The 19,390-nt window shown below is 41.6% G+C and overlaps 2 protein-coding genes across 2 annotated transcripts; one reads left to right on the forward strand and one right to left on the reverse strand.

The window, feature by feature from the left end:
- Positions 1 to 3,199: 3,199 nt before the first annotated feature.
- Positions 3,200 to 8,470, forward strand: LOC136453534 (acyl-coenzyme A oxidase 3, peroxisomal-like). Its single transcript, XM_066454092.1, has 13 exons — positions 3,200 to 3,921; positions 4,719 to 4,836; positions 4,931 to 5,038; positions 5,127 to 5,299; positions 5,383 to 5,482; positions 5,569 to 5,643; positions 6,294 to 6,424; positions 6,631 to 6,766; positions 6,852 to 6,971; positions 7,049 to 7,195; positions 7,287 to 7,391; positions 7,470 to 7,571; positions 7,919 to 8,470. The coding sequence occupies exons 1-13, from the start codon at positions 3,431 to 3,433 to the stop codon at positions 8,165 to 8,167; spliced, it is 2,055 nt and encodes a 684-aa protein (XP_066310189.1). The 5' UTR covers positions 3,200 to 3,430; the 3' UTR covers positions 8,168 to 8,470.
- Positions 8,471 to 10,284: 1,814 nt separating this feature from the next.
- Positions 10,285 to 16,436, reverse strand: LOC136453535 (probable methyltransferase PMT11). Its single transcript, XM_066454093.1, has 9 exons — positions 15,605 to 16,436; positions 15,067 to 15,216; positions 14,716 to 14,986; positions 14,284 to 14,394; positions 13,478 to 13,637; positions 12,949 to 13,206; positions 12,096 to 12,218; positions 11,508 to 11,585; positions 10,285 to 10,824 (listed from the first exon to the last, which is right to left on the reverse strand). Exons 1-9 carry the CDS (start codon positions 16,313 to 16,315, stop codon positions 10,620 to 10,622), a joined length of 2,067 nt encoding a protein of 688 aa, XP_066310190.1. The 5' UTR covers positions 16,316 to 16,436; the 3' UTR covers positions 10,285 to 10,619.
- Positions 16,437 to 19,390: the final 2,954 nt, after the last annotated feature.

A 19,390-nucleotide genomic window follows, 5' to 3' on the forward strand; every position in this document is an offset into this window, starting at 1 on the left:
CGCACTGCGCGCCATAACACAACGTAGCGGGGATCCGTGACGACATGATGATCCATTTAAGGTCTTTTGGTATTCGGCCTGTTGGGCTCCGAAAGCACATTGAAGTTGGTTTAAGTCCGTGGCCCAAACGAGAATACGGTGGCCAGCGATAGCGACGAGTGGGACTTGACGTGCCTGCCTGCTCTTGGCCACCCCGCCCGCTGCAACTGCAAGATGGTGCCGGCGTCACCATGTCCTGCGAGGCGACGACGCGGGGAAGCGGTGACTGGCAAGGACGAGCTCGCGCCGATGATAAAGAACCCTTGCCCATCTACATGGGACCCGCCTCGAGCAATCTTCAGGATGGCAGAGGCTGCCATTCTGCCAAAGGTGCTAGCAGGTAGCAGCAGCAACTGACCAGTAGCGTTTTGTCTTCTGCTTCTACCCGACGGATATGCTTGATGTTTAGCATACCTTTTGGCTGACTATGGATGAACTTATGTCAGTTTAAATTTGTTGTTTTTTTGTATCTGACTTTTCTTGTAAGGCTGTTATCACATATTCACATCGATATGGTGCCATGGATGGTTAGCGGACCGCTATGATATCTATACAGAATGAATTCAAGATCCAGTCCACTAATCCTAGTTACTGTGGAAAGCATTGTCCTACCATTTGAATCAGAGGTCCCTAAGCGTAAGGGCTTCACCAATTCAAGAGAACTACTAGAGGGAATTCAAGAAGAATTTAACTTATAGGGGTAAAATCTCCCTCCAATCCTCTCGAATCGGAGACTAATCGAACAAGTCCTAATAGATTGCGCCTGGAACACTCCAAGAGAACATCAATTGTTTTGCAATGCACACAACTTAAAGATCCAACACAAAAGCTAGTGATAAGGAGCCAGCGTGATGGTATCTTGCCATTGCTACAGCCTACATGTAGTTACCCCAATGTTATAGCATATAGGTAACTAACTTAAAATTTCCATTTGTCGATAGATATGGGGCAGAGGAAAGGTATGCTTACCTAACACTTATTAAGGACCTTAAAATATTCCAATTATAAAGAGCTCGCTATATTTGAATTTTACGCAATATGCTTACAAAGCAATCTACTTGTAAGTTTTGTACAAAGAATACTAAGATCTAAAGTTTAGTTAGAAAGTTAAGGGCTAAACTTTACACCATTTTAGTTTACTTTTGTGGTCTAATGAACCAATGCCTTTTTTTTTGTGAGATTAATTAAACTTTAGATATAATTTTAGACCACCTTGAAGCCTTTGAGTGAAAGTGGTCTAAAGTTTAGACCCTAAATTTTAGACCATGGAATCCAAAAAAAACTCTAAGGATACATTTGGATCCTTTTATTTTCGAGGAATTGAAATATACCTTTTGAACTAGACTAGTTGGCTTCAAATTTGACATTCCACAACTTTCTATAATTTAGATATAAGCTTACCTTAAATTCATGCGGTGAGAGATAGAAATTGATTCCATAGATCCTTATATTATGTTTCTACCTTACAACTTATAGCACATTCTTCGGCTCGCTCCTATGTAGCAGAAGTGCAGCACATAAGTGTCTTTTCCATATGGCCAACAGTAGTATATAATTATATTTGACATGTGTTCATATTAACCTAATTGATATGTGTCTAAAACTCTAAATTGTGGTTATTAGGATGAATTTTAATTCTAAGGATCCAAACGAAGCTACTGGTTCCTTTACATATACGTAATACATTAGCTTGTGGAATAAATGGAGGACGTGATAGTAAATAGACAAGGGGCGGGGCAAGGACCAGTTTCGCCTTTGGAGGCTCCACCTTGCAGGAAGGGACAGGAAAAAAAATGATTGTCTCTGCACAGTGAAGCCGGTCACATGTACCATGACTGACGACGGCGATTTTAGCCGTGAAACCAACCAGACCTTGCGCAACAACATTTTTGTCATGTCATCATCAACTTGTGAAGCCACACATCAACTTTCAGCTGTCCACCTACCTGATCGATTCCATGCCGAAGTAAACAACACATCTTGAAAAGCTCAATTACACCATACTTGTTGAGATTCATTCTGCCATACCGAGAATCTAGTAGCACAATACCACCATGATTGATTCTGGCTGTAAGGATAAAAATCGTCCTAGAAAATGATCCGGCCACACCAACAACTCGCAACTAATTTGAACAAGTAGCGCAACTGCAAACTCAACTAAAGTTTATTCGTTTGCAGGAGGGATATCTTGTACTAGTAGTTATGACATGGCGGTATTTGAGGACACTGGACTTGAGAGCTTTATCTTCGTACTTAGTTTTGCTCTCTTCTTTCAGGACCTGTTTGGATTATCAGACTAAAGTTTAGTCTGTCGTTGGATAATAGACTAAATATAGACTAATTAAAATTTTCTTTTTTCTAATAGTTCTACTCATCAATTTGCCTCCATTAGTTTTTGTTAGACCATGATTAGTTAATGTTTGAGCTTTCTATTTGGCATCCAAAGGACCTCAACTGAACTTTAATTGTGACGGGATCAATTACCACCACTGCACGAGAGGAGCCCATTAACTAGTTAGTGATGTCTCTTTTCTCCGAAAAAGAAAACAAGTAGGTTACATATAGGCTTTGAAATTTGTTGAGTTTAATTTAATGTTGTTTTGGTTTGTTGTAAGTAGTGTTTTACTTTTTTTTCAATTCTATGTTCCGTCCCAGAATAAATTAAGTTCTTGAATCCCCTAAAATCAAAACCTTAAGTTTGAACAATTTCATATATCATTTATGACGCTGAATAAATATATTATGTAAATATATTTAATGATGTATCTAATGATACTAATTTGATATCATAAATATTGATTTTTTCTATAAACTTAGTTACACTTAAAATATTTTGACTTAGAATAAGTCTAAAAGTTGATTTATCTTGTGACGGAGAGTATTTAAGAAACAAAGATTTGCATCTTGATATACTGATGTACTCCGTATTTTTTTCTCTTTTTGAAAAGGAAAAAAAAGGGTCAGCGTGTGATGGGCTGATCGCCTCTACAGGGGTGGCGAAAACCGACAAGCTATCTCCAACTGTTCTTCCTATCCTTCCCTCAAAGAAACGTGTTCCCAAATGCAATCTCACGCTGACTCGGCGTTATAATCATTGGCCCGATTTCTCGGTTTCTCCTGGCACGCGATTTGTATAGAGTCGTTCGTCTTCGTCATCACTCATCTCATCGTGCCGGGGTTTGGATTTTTTTTTGAAGGACGCTCGTTTACCTCAACCTCAACGTTATTTTTGTTCGGTTCGTTTGTCTTATGAGCCCGAACGATTTCTCTGCGAACGTTACAAAGCTTTATTGCTTCCTTGACTCCACCAGTTGCCCCGCCGATCACCAGAACTCCACGCACGGCTCCGTCTCCTCCACTCCGAGCCGCAAAAGCCACCAACCCTTCCGTGATGGACCCCACGTCGCTGTCGCCCGCGGTCCGCCGCGCCGCCGCCATCGCGCGCCACCTCGCTGGCGCCACCGCCCCCATCCCGGCGAGCACTCCCCTGGAACCTTCCTGCTGCCTGAGCTACGTCCCGCCGGAGTCCACCGAACGGCCGGCGGCGTTCGCACCGGGCGATCTCAGGCTTCTGCTGGACGGGCACGACCTGCCCGCGCGCGATTGGCTCTTCCGCGTCATGGAGGAGAGCCCCCTTTTCCGCAGCCCGAGTTCGCGGACGGGCTCCAGGGTGTTCGTGGGGCCGGACTTGAACGACGGCAAGGAAGGGCAGCGGGAGGCCACCATGCGGCGGATCGCGTACCTGAAGGGGCGCGGCGTGTTCCGCGGGTGGCTCACCGAGGACGGCGCTGACGCCGAGCTCCGCAAACTAGCGCTCCTCGACTGCATCGCCATCTATGACCACTCTCTCGCCATCAAGATTGGCGTCCACTTCTTCCTCTGGTAATTTTTGCTGCAACTATTTGCAGCGTTATTGGCTGGGTCCTTCGTGCATACGGCATAACTGACTGCTTATATGCTTACTTATTATTCCCCATTACCAGGCTTGGTTCATGGCAAATTGGTAATTTATATTTCACTTTGCCTTCGATTTGAGTTCTATCCAGTGTTTTATGAGCTTCTGATTCTTTTGGGTGGCTTGTGTCGTTATTTTTTAAGAAAATGGCAGGAGCTAAACAACAGAACCCAAAGTTTTGCCTTAACGGTAGACGCTCCTCAAGAGGCTACAAGAAATCTCCAGTCCCTTGAGATAGACAAACCCCAAAGAAACGGAAACAAAATGCACAAAAAAGGCCTCCAATACAAGTTTTGAAATGCACCCAAAGTTTTCCTCTGGTGAGAATGTGCTTATAGTACAGCAGTAAGCCGCCTAGTTGTTGGTACTACCAATCAGGGCTTGAACTCAGGTTCTCACAAAACAACGGGGCATTTTTTGTGAAGGTCTTAGGTGGAATGTGCTTGTAGTGCAGTGATAAGTCACCGAGAGGCCTTTAGGGCCTTTTCTCAAGGTTAGATGCAATGATTTAGTGGATTGTCTTCCCTCGAGGGCTGAGCTCTTCTTTTATTTCTTTGGCAATTAATTTATTAAATTTTATTTCCTCATATGGAATATCTAGAATCTTAGGTAAAAGAAACTGATACTGTCATTTGTTACATCATTTACCACATAGTGTTGTATGGAGTTCTTTTGTTTGCAATCTTCTCATGTTTAGTTTGTTAAATTTCTGTATGTATTCCAGGGGCAGTGCCATCAAGTTTCTTGGAACAAAGCGCCACCATGACAAGTGGTTGGTTGCCACGGAAAATTATGATATCATGGGTTGTTTTGCAATGACAGAACTAGGCCATGGAAGCAATGTACGTGCAGAGATTTGGGCTAAGCATCTTTATTATGGTATTATCTCAGTAACTGTACTGATTAAGTTCTGCTGCTGTTTCTTTATTACAAAAGGTGAGAGGAATAGAGACAATAGCAACTTATGATTCAGAAACAAGAGAGTTCATCATAAATACTCCATGTGAATCAGCTCAGAAGTACTGGATTGGTGGAGCTGCTAATGTAAGAAAACATTTCGCTTGCCTAACTGTGTGCATCTGCACTCTGCATAAGGTTACAACTTACTAAAGATTTCCATGCCGTTTTGCAGCATGCAACACATACAATAGTCTTTTGTCAACTCCATATAAATGGGAGAAATGAAGGAGTCCATGCTTTTGTAACTCAAATTAGGGATGAAGATGGAACTGTGTTGCCTAATATCCGAATAGCTGACTGTGGCCATAAGATTGGACTGAATGGCGTTGATAATGGGCGGATTTGGTGAGTACTTGTATTTACCTTTTTTGTATTATTACATACGTCATTCAGTGTATATCATTTCTTACTTTTTACCTCTATAACAGGTTTCAGAATATACATGTTCCTCGTGAGAACTTGCTTAATTTGGTTGCTGACGTTTTGCCAGATGGGCAATATGTTAGCATGATAGATGATCCTGATCAGGTCTCTCTCTCTCTCTCTCTCTCTCAATATGTGACAAGGATTTCTTATTCTTCTTTTTCTTAAGAATTTGCAATGTTGATTTGCAGAGGTTTGCAGCTTTCCTCTCTCCGCTTACACTTGGTCGAGTAAACATTGCAGTTGACTCAGTCTACATTTCAAAGGTGTGTTGCAAGGCATTTTCTTCTCTTGTAAACACAGAATAAAATTTTTGCTGATGAATTTAACAAATATAGTCCCCCAACCTCGCAGTAATTTGCCTTTTGAATTTAACCAGTTAATCAAATTTGTCCCAGTAAAAGGTAACTGACCAGCTTGACTGAAGTGGAACATCACTCATTTTGGCAAGGGAAAGATAACAAGTTGAATTGTTTCTCCCAAAACCTAGCTGTAGAGAATAGGAAAGACGCCACACCCCCTTACGGTTGGTGATGAATATAGTGGAGGCCAAAGGGCTCTAGTCCAGAAGGCTAGGCTAGAGAATCCCGGTGGCACCTCCCAGGTCCCCGCCGGCCGAGTTTTTGATGAGTATAGTGGAGCTGGCTTGTGTTACAAGAAGAGTACAATACAAGATGTATACAACTCTATCTCTAACACTAGCACATTTGAACAAGCAATGAAATTATCTGCGACTTGATTGTTTATTTGAAGGAATTGATTCAACTTTCTGCCAGCAAAGATAAGTTGATTTGTTAAAGAACTAACTTGGGCAAGTTTGACCCTTTACTGAGGAATGTGCCTTGTGTTCAGTGTTGAAGCATGGATACAATCATATTAGAAATAATGACATGCTTTTTACTTTCCATGCATACAGGTCAGCCTAGCGATTGCTGTGAGATACAGTTTGTCAAGGAGAGCCTTTTCATTTACACCAGATGGCCCTGAAACGTTGTTGCTTGATTATCCCAGTCACCAGCGACGCCTTCTACCACTTCTAGCAAAAGTGTATGTTACTAACTTGCTGTATCTATAGTTAATATTTAATAATAGTCATAATACAAGTTCTTACTCTCGGCTATTTTTGTGCTAATCTAGTTGCTAAGCTGTGCATTATATTACCTTCTTGTGCAAAGCTTCCATACTCCGTAGTTCAAACTAATCCATAGCACTTCTTCCTAACAGTTATCATTTCACTATACTTCCTGGTGCAGATGTCTGATGACTAGTGCTGTTAATTTTATGAAAAATATGTATGTAAAGAGAACTCCTGAAATGAGCAAAGCCATACACATTTACTCTAGTGCTCTGAAGGCGACACTAACTTGGCAGAATATGATTACGCTTCAGGTATTATTGAGTGTTGAAAGAGCTATTATTATGTTTCTTTATTCCAGTCACTATTTCTCACTGGACTTTCTTTTAAATGTATTAGGAGTGTCGTGAGGCCTGCGGAGGTCAAGGTCTAAAGACTGAGAACCGCGTAGGAATTTTCAAAGCTGAATTTGATGTCCAGTCCACATTTGAGGGTGATAATAATGTTCTAATGCAGCAGGTTATTGTTGTTTTCAGTCATGCATCTGTTTTAATCAAAGGTGCTTCGTGTGGTTGTAACAATTTAACCTTGTTTAGGTAAGCAAAGCACTTTATGCTGAATTTTTGGGTGCACAAAAGAAGAAGCAGCCATTCAAGGGATTGGGTTTAGAACACTTAAATGGCTCAAGCCCTGTTATTCCTGATAAGCTGACAAGTAGCATATTAAGGAGCTCCAAGTTCCAGGTTAAGAATCATAATTTAATTTGTTACTTCTAATATATCCCTGGCATGACATAAACTCAATCTTTGAGTGTCAATTTGTTCACATGAATAGATGGACCTATTCTGCTTAAGGGAGAGAGATTTACTGAAGCAGTTTGCAGAGGAGGTTTCTCTCCAGCTTGCACAAGACGAAAGCAGAGAAAAGGCTTTGATGCTGGTAAAAATCAGATTTCACTGTGCACTATTGTCCACTGTTCTAAAATTTCTGTCATTGATACAAGTGACATTTTCCCAGAGTTACCAACTTGCTGAAGACTTAGCTAGAGCGTTTACTGAGCGTACAATCCTCCAAATATTTTTGAAGGACGAGATGAATGTCCCTTCTGGTTCCCTAAAGGTATATTCACGCGATTGTTTTTCGTCCTCAATTGTATCATTTGCTAGAAGGGCGGGCCTGGTGCAAGCGGTAGAGTCTTACCGCCTGTGACCGGAAGGTCCCAGGTTCGAGTCGCGGTCTCCTCGCATTGCACAGGCGAGGGTAAGGCTTGCCACTGACACCCTTCCCCAGACCCCGCACAGAGCGGGAGCTCTCTGCACTGGGTACGCCCTTTTTTTTTAATTGTATCATTTGCTAGCTACTACAGTTGAATAACAAAATCTTTCCTTTGATCTTTTCATTTCTGAGTGAAATTACACATAATATTTCATTGTAATGCTTCTGTAACCTTTTGTTATCATTTCCAGGAGGTACTGGGTTTGCTGAGGTCTCTATATGTTATGGTGAACATAGATGAATCCACATCTTTTCTAAGATATGGGCATTTATCACGTGACAATGTAGCCCTTGTGCGGAAAGAAGTCTTGAAACTGTGCAGTGAACTCAGGCCCCATGCGCTTGCTGTTGTCAGTTCTTTCGGAATCCCTGATGCCTTCCTTAGTCCACTTGCTTTTGACTGGATTGAGGCAAATGCACTGTCAACCGGGAGCCACTGATCTCAAGTTTCCACACACGAGCCAGGTTATCCAGTGAAAGTACTGAATATTGATGGCGGAGCATACATGCCATATAATTTAGGGCAACCACAGGACCACTTGTTGCCTCACAACAATTGTTGTGAAGTGTATAGCTGGAGAGGCAGATGCTGGTCCGAGATGCAGGTGGGTGATTCGTGAAATCCTGTTTTGTATAATAGTTTTATTGAATATAAGCGGGTTTACAACAGTAACAACTTGCAGTGTGATGTAGCTGTAACCGAGTTGTTGAACAGTAAATAAAGTAAGTCTGTGGTGCTGCTACAGGATGTTCAAGTGTCCCTGAAAGGGAATCAAATAAGCTTGCGACGATCCATGTTGATATTATTTTGGGGTTGTCTGAAGTGAATAACCTACATTTTTTTTTGGGGTGGGGGTTGGTGTGTGTGGGGGGTGGGTGGGTGGGTGGGGGGAGGGGGGAGATCGCGTTGGATACAAGAAGTGCGAAGGATTACCCAATTTTAAAGTGGGGAAAAAAAGAAAACTAATTTAGTTGGAATACGCTGCTGCTTGACTGAATATGTCAAGAGGATTTGTAGCATAATGACTATTGAGAGTTTGAGACTATTGCACTTGACGAAAACGAAAACACTCGGTTGAGTCCATGTTAATCTGAGATTGAGGTTTGCATGCCTCTGTACTTTCCTTTTAACTAGCAGGCCCTCCGAGTGTTGCCGCAGGAGGTCTATTTTAGTTCTCTGTGTTTGAAGTAAAAATATATGATAAATAGTATAAGGGGCAAATTAAGGAGTATATATAAGTTTTTTTTGCTTATGGTAGCAAGCCCTATGCATGGTACGAAGGCTTTGTGACCACTCAGGTTGACCCAGGTTGTACTTTAGCACTTATAATTTGAAATGGAGGGAGTATCATTTACATGGTAGCAATATGCATGGTAAGAGAGCTTTGTGACCACTCGAATTCACCCTGTAGGCTGTATCATTTATATTAAGTTGTATTGGTCTAAAGCATCTTGGACATCTCCAAAGCAGTGCAACTCACTTTTTTGGAAATTAATTTTAAGGCCTGATGCTTGCTCAAACGCAGAGCAATAGCTTCATATTATGAGCTTTTGCCAAATCATGTTCCATAAAAAAGATAGTGTCATCCGCATATTATAGGATGGATAAACCGTCATCAATTAGATGTGATACTACTATCTCATTAATTTGCCCATCCTTCTTGGCTCTCTTTATTATCATTGCTAATATATAAGCCACGATATTTAAAAGTAGCGGAGATAGAGGATCTCCTTGTCGAAGTTCTTTTTTAGTTTAGAATAATGCCTAACCTCATCATTAACATTGACAACTACACAATAACACACGAGATGAAGGCTGAAGGACTCCACCCAAGTTATCCATTAGGCAAGAAACCTTTCACTAGCACTGATTGAAATAAATAGGTAATATGTAGAATGGCAACAACAAAATTCTAAACTTGGTACAGGTGAATATGCCTGAACTGGCACCTGCAACTGCAATTGACACCGCTTTTTTGTTGGCTTCTACCTGGACTTATCGACGGATCGCCCGATCCTAAATAGAAAGCAGGGTGCAAAGGAGTCAACTCTCCTGTGATCCTTAGCATGGACGATCTGAAATAAGCGAGCAGAGCTAGAGCAAATGCAAAGAGTGCGGTTACCTTTTGGATGCAAGGATAGGTGAAATAAAGGTGTAAATATAGTGAGAATTTAGTTCTTATTACAGTTTTTCTATTTTTATGTGGGTGCAGTCGTATCCACTGCAGTAAATATAGCTCCACCCCTGCTGGAAACACCGGAACAGGTGCTTGTTTGACGGGAGAATATCCATCACCAGGTTTCATAGTTTAAAGGTTAAACATCGAACTGAAGTGTAACTTGGAGGTAAAAATGTACTTTACCAATAACATAACAGAGACATCCAGTGTTCAAATAGCCTCCTATGATCTGTCTTTTTTCTCTCTAATATAAAGATGTCCATTGCTTCCTCTGGCAATTCAATACCGAGTCAAATCTGAATCAGAATATCTCAGACAAGTCTGAATCAGAACATATCATCTGCGGCATACAAGTCCAAATTATGACACTGAAATAATAAGCAAAATAAAGCCAATGATTCCATATTTCCATGGGTCACCTCAGAGAGTAAAAAAATGACCATTCTTCTGAAAAAAAAAAACGCCTACACTTTTGTAAGGTTTCCACGACAATTATACAACAAAAAAATGACATACCTCAGGAATTACACTGATCATCATTGTACGAATGGATGATCAATCAAATCGTTACAAATTAGACCTTGGCCTACCGTATCTACAGAACAAATGTCAGTCTCGACAGCAGCTCTTGTCAGTTCCAAAAAGTGCCTGAAAATTACCCCTGCTTGGCAATTCGAAATTCCAAAGGTGTCACAGACCTTGCCCTGATTGCCTAACGCACCATTGGCTTGTCACACATCAAAACCTTCCTACTGGCGTATGCGCCTTCGGCAGTGTCACGTATAGTACCACGCCACCCCATGGCATTCGTTATTTCTTTGATCTCCTGTATAACTTCTTTCCGGTCACGAATATATGCTTTACCACCTGGTCTGAGTATCCGGTCCATCTCCAGCAAGATGCTAGAGATATTACACCTAGAAATATTTGAAGCGTGTAGTTAGAATTTACATCCTGATCGGTTATCTGGGTAACAGTAGACTCACACAAAAGGTTTAAAAATTATTCACATCCAGAGGTATCTCCACAGATTTAGTTAGCAAGACTTATGAGAAATAATTACACTTCCGTTACTGTTGTTAAAGCAAACCGAACAGATATAAAGGATGCCACTTTCTATAAGGAAATAATTGAGGAATGTCTTTTTTTTAGCTCCTCAACTCTAGCGTTTATCTAATTTCTACCCCAAACTACAATACCATTCAAATCTTATACCCAGCTGGCGAAAGTGGTGAACTTTGTAACCCCATCCCCACCCCCCACCCCAAGCAACTTTCAGAATTAAATGTGTTGATTGGATGTAAATCAAAAGATTCGTATGAGATTGTAGGACAAAAATTCCATCTTGCTGTATTAAATATTAATGGTCGCAAATGTGTCACGTCACTGCTGATGTGGCACATGTGCTATCGTGGACTCCAAAAACCACAACAACATAACACAATGCCGCTTAGAGAGGGCTCATGGTATAAATTGCACCGGCTTTGACAGTTAAGGTAAGATTTAAATAGTATGACAGTTAAGGATGACAATTAGACAAGGCAAGAGTCCAGGGGCTAAACTGGACTTATTCCAAGCTTCCAATGATTAAAGGGCATACCTTTTCTGCTCCTTTGAGAAAAGACCAGATGCATGCAGCAGATCATACGTCCTAGGGTATGTATCAAAGGGTTCACACCTACCCATGGAAAAGGCAACATAATATTAAATTCAGGGCAGAAATTTTGATGCTATAAGTTTAATACAATTACATCAAAAGAAATAATAAGCTTGCTGACCATTATAATCAGGCACGCTGGTTAAAACTAATCTATGACCACTCATTCTGACTTGTGAATTCTGATAAAGAAGAATTCATAGCGGTCCAGGAATACAAGAGGCAATCAGGAAATAGTGTGAACGATCACTGTTCTCTATCCAGAACAGTATTGATTGCAGTATATAAAATTAAAAAAGGGCGTACCCAGTGCAGAGAGCTCCCGCTCTGTGCGGGGTCCGGGGAAGGGTGTCAGTGGCAAGCCTTACCCTCGCCTGTGCAATGCGAGGAGACCGCGACTCGAACCCGGGACCTTCCGGTCACAGGCGGTAAGACTCTACCGCTTGCAGTATATAAAATTTAAAGTAAACCATTTTGAATCTAGAAAAATAGAAATAATATTTAAAGAACCAAGAATGTACAAAGGTGTACCAGTCATGAGCTACTCCAAGAAGCCCCCGATCAAAAATTACAGGTAATGTATTTGGCTCACTAACAGGAACAACATTCATCACCCACCAATCAAGTTTCCGGCTGATCAATGCAGCTGCAAACCTACATACAAAGTGGGAAGTAAAAACAAGAGTGAGAAAAATAAACAAGATCGCCTCATCTCCATACATAAGCACAAAAGATTCCGTTTTCTAGATTTTTTTTATCTGCAAAGGGTAGCTAGCCACCAACAAGCAAAATAGAAACAAGAATAGATTTCCCAAAATGGATAGGGTTTCACTACAACTGTCACAGTTAAAAATATTGAACAATTAGATGCGAAGAGATTCATTTTAAACTAAGTGGGTGATAGAAGTAACTTGAGAACACATTTATTTGTACTAAATATAGCACAACATCCTCAAACAGTTCCCTAAGAAAACCTTACTCTTCCCATCCAGAGATGTCCTTGTTCGGCTAATCTTTGTTTTAGTTGCAGACTCCAGCCATTCATCCAAAAGTGCCAGTGATTGTATGTGTGTTGGGTTGGGGGATTATTTAATTACTCCACAACAGTGCAGATCTCATTAATGAAAATAAAATACTTCCTCTGATATAAATCCACTTAGGTTTGTCTTAAGTCACATTTTTAGATTTGACCATCAATATCTTAAATTTCACATAGGTTGAAAGCACAAGGGCTTAATACATAACTCTTTGTTTCAGATAATATATTCACAGATCTTGCTAGTCAAAGTGTCATGTTGGAGACCATGTAGAAGTTCTAATGAACTTATATTTGTGATCAGACATCCAAGGAAGCAAATGAAAGGAAGAGATTTGAGAAAAGTACCCTCCAAATCCAGCTCTCATGTCCATTATATTTCGGAGTTTGAACTTCCTCCACTTAAAGACACGGATATAACCGTCAATTATGTCCTCCCAAAATTTTGTTTCTGCTTTGAAAAGCTCATTCTTTGATGAGTAGGCATCCATTTCAACACCTTGAAGCCTCTTTGGTGGCTCCATTAAGCGTGCAGGCCATTGAAGAGGAGTTGGTGCTTCGGCATTCTCTGGAAGCCGACTAATACATGCTTTCAGACTAACATACCTGAGATAAAATAGAACGTAAAGAATAATTAAATTGGGGGGTTTGCAGCAAAGATATGTACAGGGATGACTGCCAATGTGACAAATGAAAAGCTGATCAGATAAATCCATATAAACTTACGGCGCAATGAGATCTGATATAAAGAATACATAATCTCATCAAAATAGAACTCAGCAGCAGTAAGAAAGGCTGGACCCAGCTTACAGAAGAGGATGCTAAATTGATATGTATTAACAATTATAGCAACAGGCTAAATGAGTTAGACAAATACCAGACATCATCTGGGTTATCATCAGCATCACAAAGTGGAGGTTTGACTGCAGGACCACAGTTCATATAGCAAGAGTTATTTAAGGGTTTCCTCCACATAGCAATATATCCCTCTTTCTTCACAAGCTCCCAACAAAGTCGGGTAGTGAGGTCTTCCATCTCTACACATGATTTTGTATATATAAGCAATAGTTTCCAGACAAACAAAAGAAAAAACAAGTCATCGAGTGTAAGCATATCAAACTGATGATGCAAAAAATCTAGACAAGAGAAATACTTATCACTGAATATATTCTATAAAGTGTTTTCAAATTTTAATTTTAAATAGAATCAAGAACAACTTCTCTAAACCCTTAGCATTGAAGGAGTCCTCACTCCTCAGTTATAATAGCAATTTGATAGGTAGCTTTTTCATCTTATATAGATATATAGTTCTGCATGGATATATTATTACGAAACCATTCTCAAAGTTCAGATGCCATTAACTGGTCAGTGGATAGTCCCAATAATGCCTAAAATGGTAATACCTATCATGCAAATTAACTTATGTGAGGACACTTAGCATGTGATGAGAAGGACAAATTCAAGTCAAAATACATGAAGTTGAACTAATAAGGCAAGGAGTTTTAATGTATACAGGAACACTGGACATTTCGCATCAACAAACACAAACTATACAATTTGCCAGCTATAAGTATGCTGTACACAGGATAGTAGGCACTAAAAGAAGGGGTACCAAACTCATACATGAGTTGTATGTTATCACCCTAACAAAAGAAAAGGTACAACACAGTAAGTAGAAAATACCTTTCCATGCCTCTTGTTGGGCCTCTTCATGCTTATAAACAGGTTGAGCTGCCCAAGCAAAGTAGCCTCCAGCTCTAAGCAATCTATTAACCTCCAGGAGCAGGATACCATCTTCAAATAAATAAATACGATAACAAAACTTAGGCAAACTTGGAACGTACATAGATAAGTGGCACATCATCTTTGCAGTCAAGTTTAAATGAAAAGATATTTTATGCTTTGAGAATCACGAAATAAATTCAACGTCTAACAATGACAAATATTCTTTGAGATTTGAACAAAATATCATCCCTGAAGACCTAGGCAGAAAGACTAGGAAAATTTGGAAAAGAGATAAGTGAGCATTCAGCCTAACTGCGAAGATACAGCATGGCAACAAACAAAGAGTGCAATGTTAATTAAAAAAAATATTATATAGCAATCACAGCTCACCATCACGAGTCCAATTTATTCGGCAGCGTGAGCAATGGATTATGTCAAACGCTTGGCTTGGATATAATAATCGGCGCGTTGCAAATGCTGCTACCATTGCAGGCACACCACGTTCAAGAGCAAACTGTATCTGATTTTCATGAACATCTTTTGGAGCTATGGACAATGTTAGGACATCACGTGAAAGTAAATATGCACCAAAACTTGCTACTCCACAGCCAACATCCAGGACAACTCTAGTATGAGATCCAAATGCAACATTTGGTACCATCTGGGTGAACAGAGGGAACAGGTTGCTCTAGTCAGTCGGGATTAAATTTCAAGCAGTTTGAAGAATATTTGACATAAAACCTGGGAAATCTGGTCTAGGTATTGATTTGCTCCATGAATGAATTGAGTTCCGCCTCCAGGAAATCTGAACTTATCTTTGACCTTGGTGATCCAATTCTGTCCTCCTTTGTCATCAACCAATCTTGTGTGAGGCACGTTGCTAAACCAGACCTGCATCCAATCAAATAACATATTATAAAGTCATTTAACTTCAAATTTTTGGTTTCTGCAAAATCAGCCCCAAGTCAGGTAGGTCAAATAGAACAGTTGAATACTTAATGTGTTCATCAAATGTCAGCGTAAATCATGTGTTCGTTTCAACTAGCATTTACAAGATTAGCATTCAATGCCTGGCATAGTAACTAGAACACAAAAGTACAGCTTAAGTCAAAACATGGCAACTAAAAACAAGGTTTATCATCAACTTCCGCATAGATTGTGGATGAAGGTTAGCCTTATACCATATTAGTACCCTATCTTAGTAACATGTATACAGCGAATTGCCAGTACATTCGGGTTGCTACTGAAATGGCAAAGGCCAACACCAATACATGCTCACCTCATCTCTGCTCCGAGGCCAGGGGATGGGCGCCTTGTACCCGTTGAGCGCCGGGACGAGGCAGCTGAGACCCTTGTCCTTGGCAGGGCAGTGCCGCTCAAACCGCTCCCCACGCTCCGTCGAGGGCAGCCGTTTGATCTCCTCCTCGTTGTCGAGGCAGGGTATGTACTCCCTCATGCTCTCGGGGCAGACCGGGAACCTCCCAATCCGCACCCTGGGTGGTCCGCCGCTGGCTCCCCCGTTGCTAGGCTCCTGCGGCCCGGTCTCGTCGGTGACCAGATCGGTGTCGTTGGCGCCGACGCTGCCGATATCGAAGTCGTCCTGCATAGCGCCGTCCTCGCCCACGATGCCGAGGCGCGCTGGTGGTGGAGGGGGGAGGAGGGGAGGCGGCGGCGCCGGAGTCGGCGGTGGTAGTGAGGGCGGGGGCCAGGCATTGGGAGCAGGAGAAGCAGGCGGGGTGGCGAGGGTCGGGATCAGGGACGGGTCGAAGGAGATGTTGGAGTTGGGGGAGAGCGCGACGGCAGGAGAGCGGGAGGAGGGCCTGGGCGCCGACGAGGAGGAGTCGGACGAGAAGAAGACAAGGCGCGGGGAGGCGTTGGGCCAGTGGTAGCCAACGAGGAAGGCGAGCGCAACGGCGAAAGCGAGGACGGCGGCGCGGAGGAGGTGCGGGCCGCGGAGTACGTCGGCGCCGTGCGCGCCCAGGGCCTTCATGGCTGGGCCCTCGGGCCTCGGGGAGATGTCGGCACTCGGCACCGTGCCTTGCGTGATTGCGTCCGCCTGCGTCGTTCGGGGACGATGCGGAAGGGATGGGATCGCCGAAGGCCAGGGCCAGTGATCAGTAGTGAACTGGGCCACTGCAGTTTAACTTTTCTCTTTTTTTTCTCGTGGACCCAGCTGTCAGCAAGACTAGAGGTATCTAGGCTGCCCAACGCAGTGGCGTGACGTACTGCGCCATCGTCTAGCTCGGCGGCGATGCACCATTGCCGTGTTTGGGATCGCGGCCTGGCCATCGCGCGACAGGGTATAACAACCGTGGCCTCCACTATCGTGCGGCATAGAGAATCGTGAGCGCTAATTTAATCTCGCGGTTGTTGTATTCCGACACGAAAATAATCATCGATTCTCACAAATCGTTTGGCGAGATTTTATTAATTCTCGCTGTGGGGGAGCCGCAGCTCCGGTTTTAAGTAGTCCTAAATAGGCAAACACACTCTATGTCACACGGAGTGGTAGCACGTTAATATGGCGGTGTGGATGGTCAGCGGATCGCTATGACATCGATCTCGAATGATTTCAAATCCAAATCTAACTAATTCTAGTTAGGGCTTTTTTGGCTGTAAATCAACTCCGAATGATTTCACATGTATAAATACATGTGGATGGACTGGGGTGTAAATCCAACTCCGAATGATTTCACATTACCGATACATGTAGATGGATTAGGGTATACTGGTGTGCAGCTAAATAAACCTCTTACAATGTGTAAAGCATCATAGGCCAACCATTTGAATCAGAGATCTCCAAGTCTAGCAGATTTTGTTTGGAACACTGCAAGAGCACTCAATTATTTTGCAATGCGCAAAGTTAAAGATACAACAGGAAGCTAGTGACAGAGGAACCGCCCTACTAATGACAAGGAGCCAGATATGGAGTTGTTTGCCGTCGCTACAGGTATTTACCCCAATTTGTCAACCTAAGTGTTGTGAAACAGATGCCTCTTTGAACAGACACCTCTTCAAGATGTCTCTTTAAATAAACACATGTTCAGGAGTGATTTCATCAATAGCAGAGTAGGCATTAGTATCTTTATTCTTCAATATGCCTTTGTAAATAAACACATGTTCAGGAGTGATCTCATTGAGAGTAGAGTAGGCATTACTAACTGTATTGGATAGTTAACATGGTCACCAATAAGCATGTCCTTTGGAACTCTTTCACCACTCCATTTCACCATGAATATATTCTCATCGTATCAACGCAATTCGAAAGAGAATATATGGCAGGGAAAAGGACTGCATCTCTACTCCTTTATTATTGTATATATCGATGGCCATTAACTTGTGCATAACTCCCAAATGCAATGCCCGAATATATGACCACGAGCACAGCAGCTCACAATTTCGATAACAATAACCAAAACAATGCAACTGACGGCATTATCTACGCCCTATTCGTTTTAGCTTGTTTGGCTGATAAGCCATAACTAAAAGTACTGTCGGTTGATTTAGTGTGTGAGAAAAATATTATTTGTTGACTGAAAAAGTACGACTTATAAGCCAAACAAGCCCAAACAAATAGGGCGCTAGTCCTTCAAATGTGTAGCCAAATGTGTGTGATCTAAGCAGTCTGCTACGAGCAACACAACCCTCTGCTCATCAATCTATCCCTCAGCAACAACTGCTCTGACATCTTCATATCACGGCCTTGTTTAGATTGGGGTTAGGAATCAGTATTTGGCACTGTAGCACTTTCGTTTGTATTTGACAATTATTGTCCAATCATGGCCTAACTAGGCTCAAAAGATTCGTCTCGTAATTTACAATCAAACTGTGTAATTAGTTATTTTTTTATCTACATTTAATGGTCCATGCATGTGTCCAAAAATTTGATGTGATGGAGAGAGTGTGAAAAAACTTACGATCTAAACAAGGCCCACGTATTCAGGAAACTAGGACACGAAGTGAAGAGGAGCTCAAATCAGCTCAGTATATGTTCACCTCGTCTTCTCCCCCCATGCTCTCTGATAAATACTCCACAAACTGTATGTGTCGTTATTCACGTTGCCAAACGCTTCGTGCTAAGTATAATATTTCAAAAGTTGTAAGTGTCATTATTATTATTACCGAAATCTAATGTTGTCTAATGTTTTTTTTATGTTTTAGTGGATATATCTTGTTTGAGGATGGAGAATTTCAATACTGATTTACTGAAATATTCCTGCTATTTCATCATGCTTTGCAGAGGTTTTACCCCCTGCATCTATCATGAATCACTGCATCTTACGTAATTGGTGGTCCACCTTAAGGCTCGTTGTTTGGTGATGCAGGTTTACCCCAGAGGTGCTGACCCAACAGTTCTCAAGGGATACTTCGCTGGTTTCTGCGAGTCATCCTCATCAGAGGTTTTGCGGTTTTGCGATGCCGGACTGCATCTTCTGGGGCTCCTTGTACTACTTCATCGTGACACGATTCTGCATCAGCACCGGAGTCTTCCTTGTGAAGACCATGAAGAGGGTTCTCCAGGACGCGGGTTTGCTCCACCCATTCATTGGGCTGCTCATATTATTTAATTTCTTTTTTACCATTCTCTCACTTGATAAATGTTTCGGTAGGAACGCTTACTCCTGATCTCCCATCATGTTCTTCATTTTTTTGCCCTACTATTTTTAGGATGAACAGACATGTATTGTCAAAGCAGTGATATGATAGCTGAGTTCCACGAGGTGATAAAGTGGTCACAGCCATGTAGGTGATAAGAGCAGCTTGTAGTACTGATAGGAACATGGCTGCTAGCAAAAAAAGAGCTACCCCCTCCATCCCTAAATAACTATCGTTTTGTTGGTTTCCGTACTGTAAGTTTAACTGGATGTCTAGATTTATAGAAAATATGTGCAACATTTATATCTTCAGATAAATTTATTATGAAAATAGATTCAACAATCCATCTAATGATATTAATTTTGTATCATAAATATATATATATATATATATATATATATAGTCAAAGTTTCGATAAAATTAGACCTCTACTGTGTGAATATAGTTTGGTATCTCGGGTACCCAACTT

This window comes from Miscanthus floridulus, chromosome 5 (genome assembly GCF_019320115.1).
Source record: "Miscanthus floridulus cultivar M001 chromosome 5, ASM1932011v1, whole genome shotgun sequence".
In the NCBI taxonomy this organism is placed as follows: Eukaryota; Viridiplantae; Streptophyta; class Magnoliopsida; order Poales; family Poaceae; genus Miscanthus; species Miscanthus floridulus.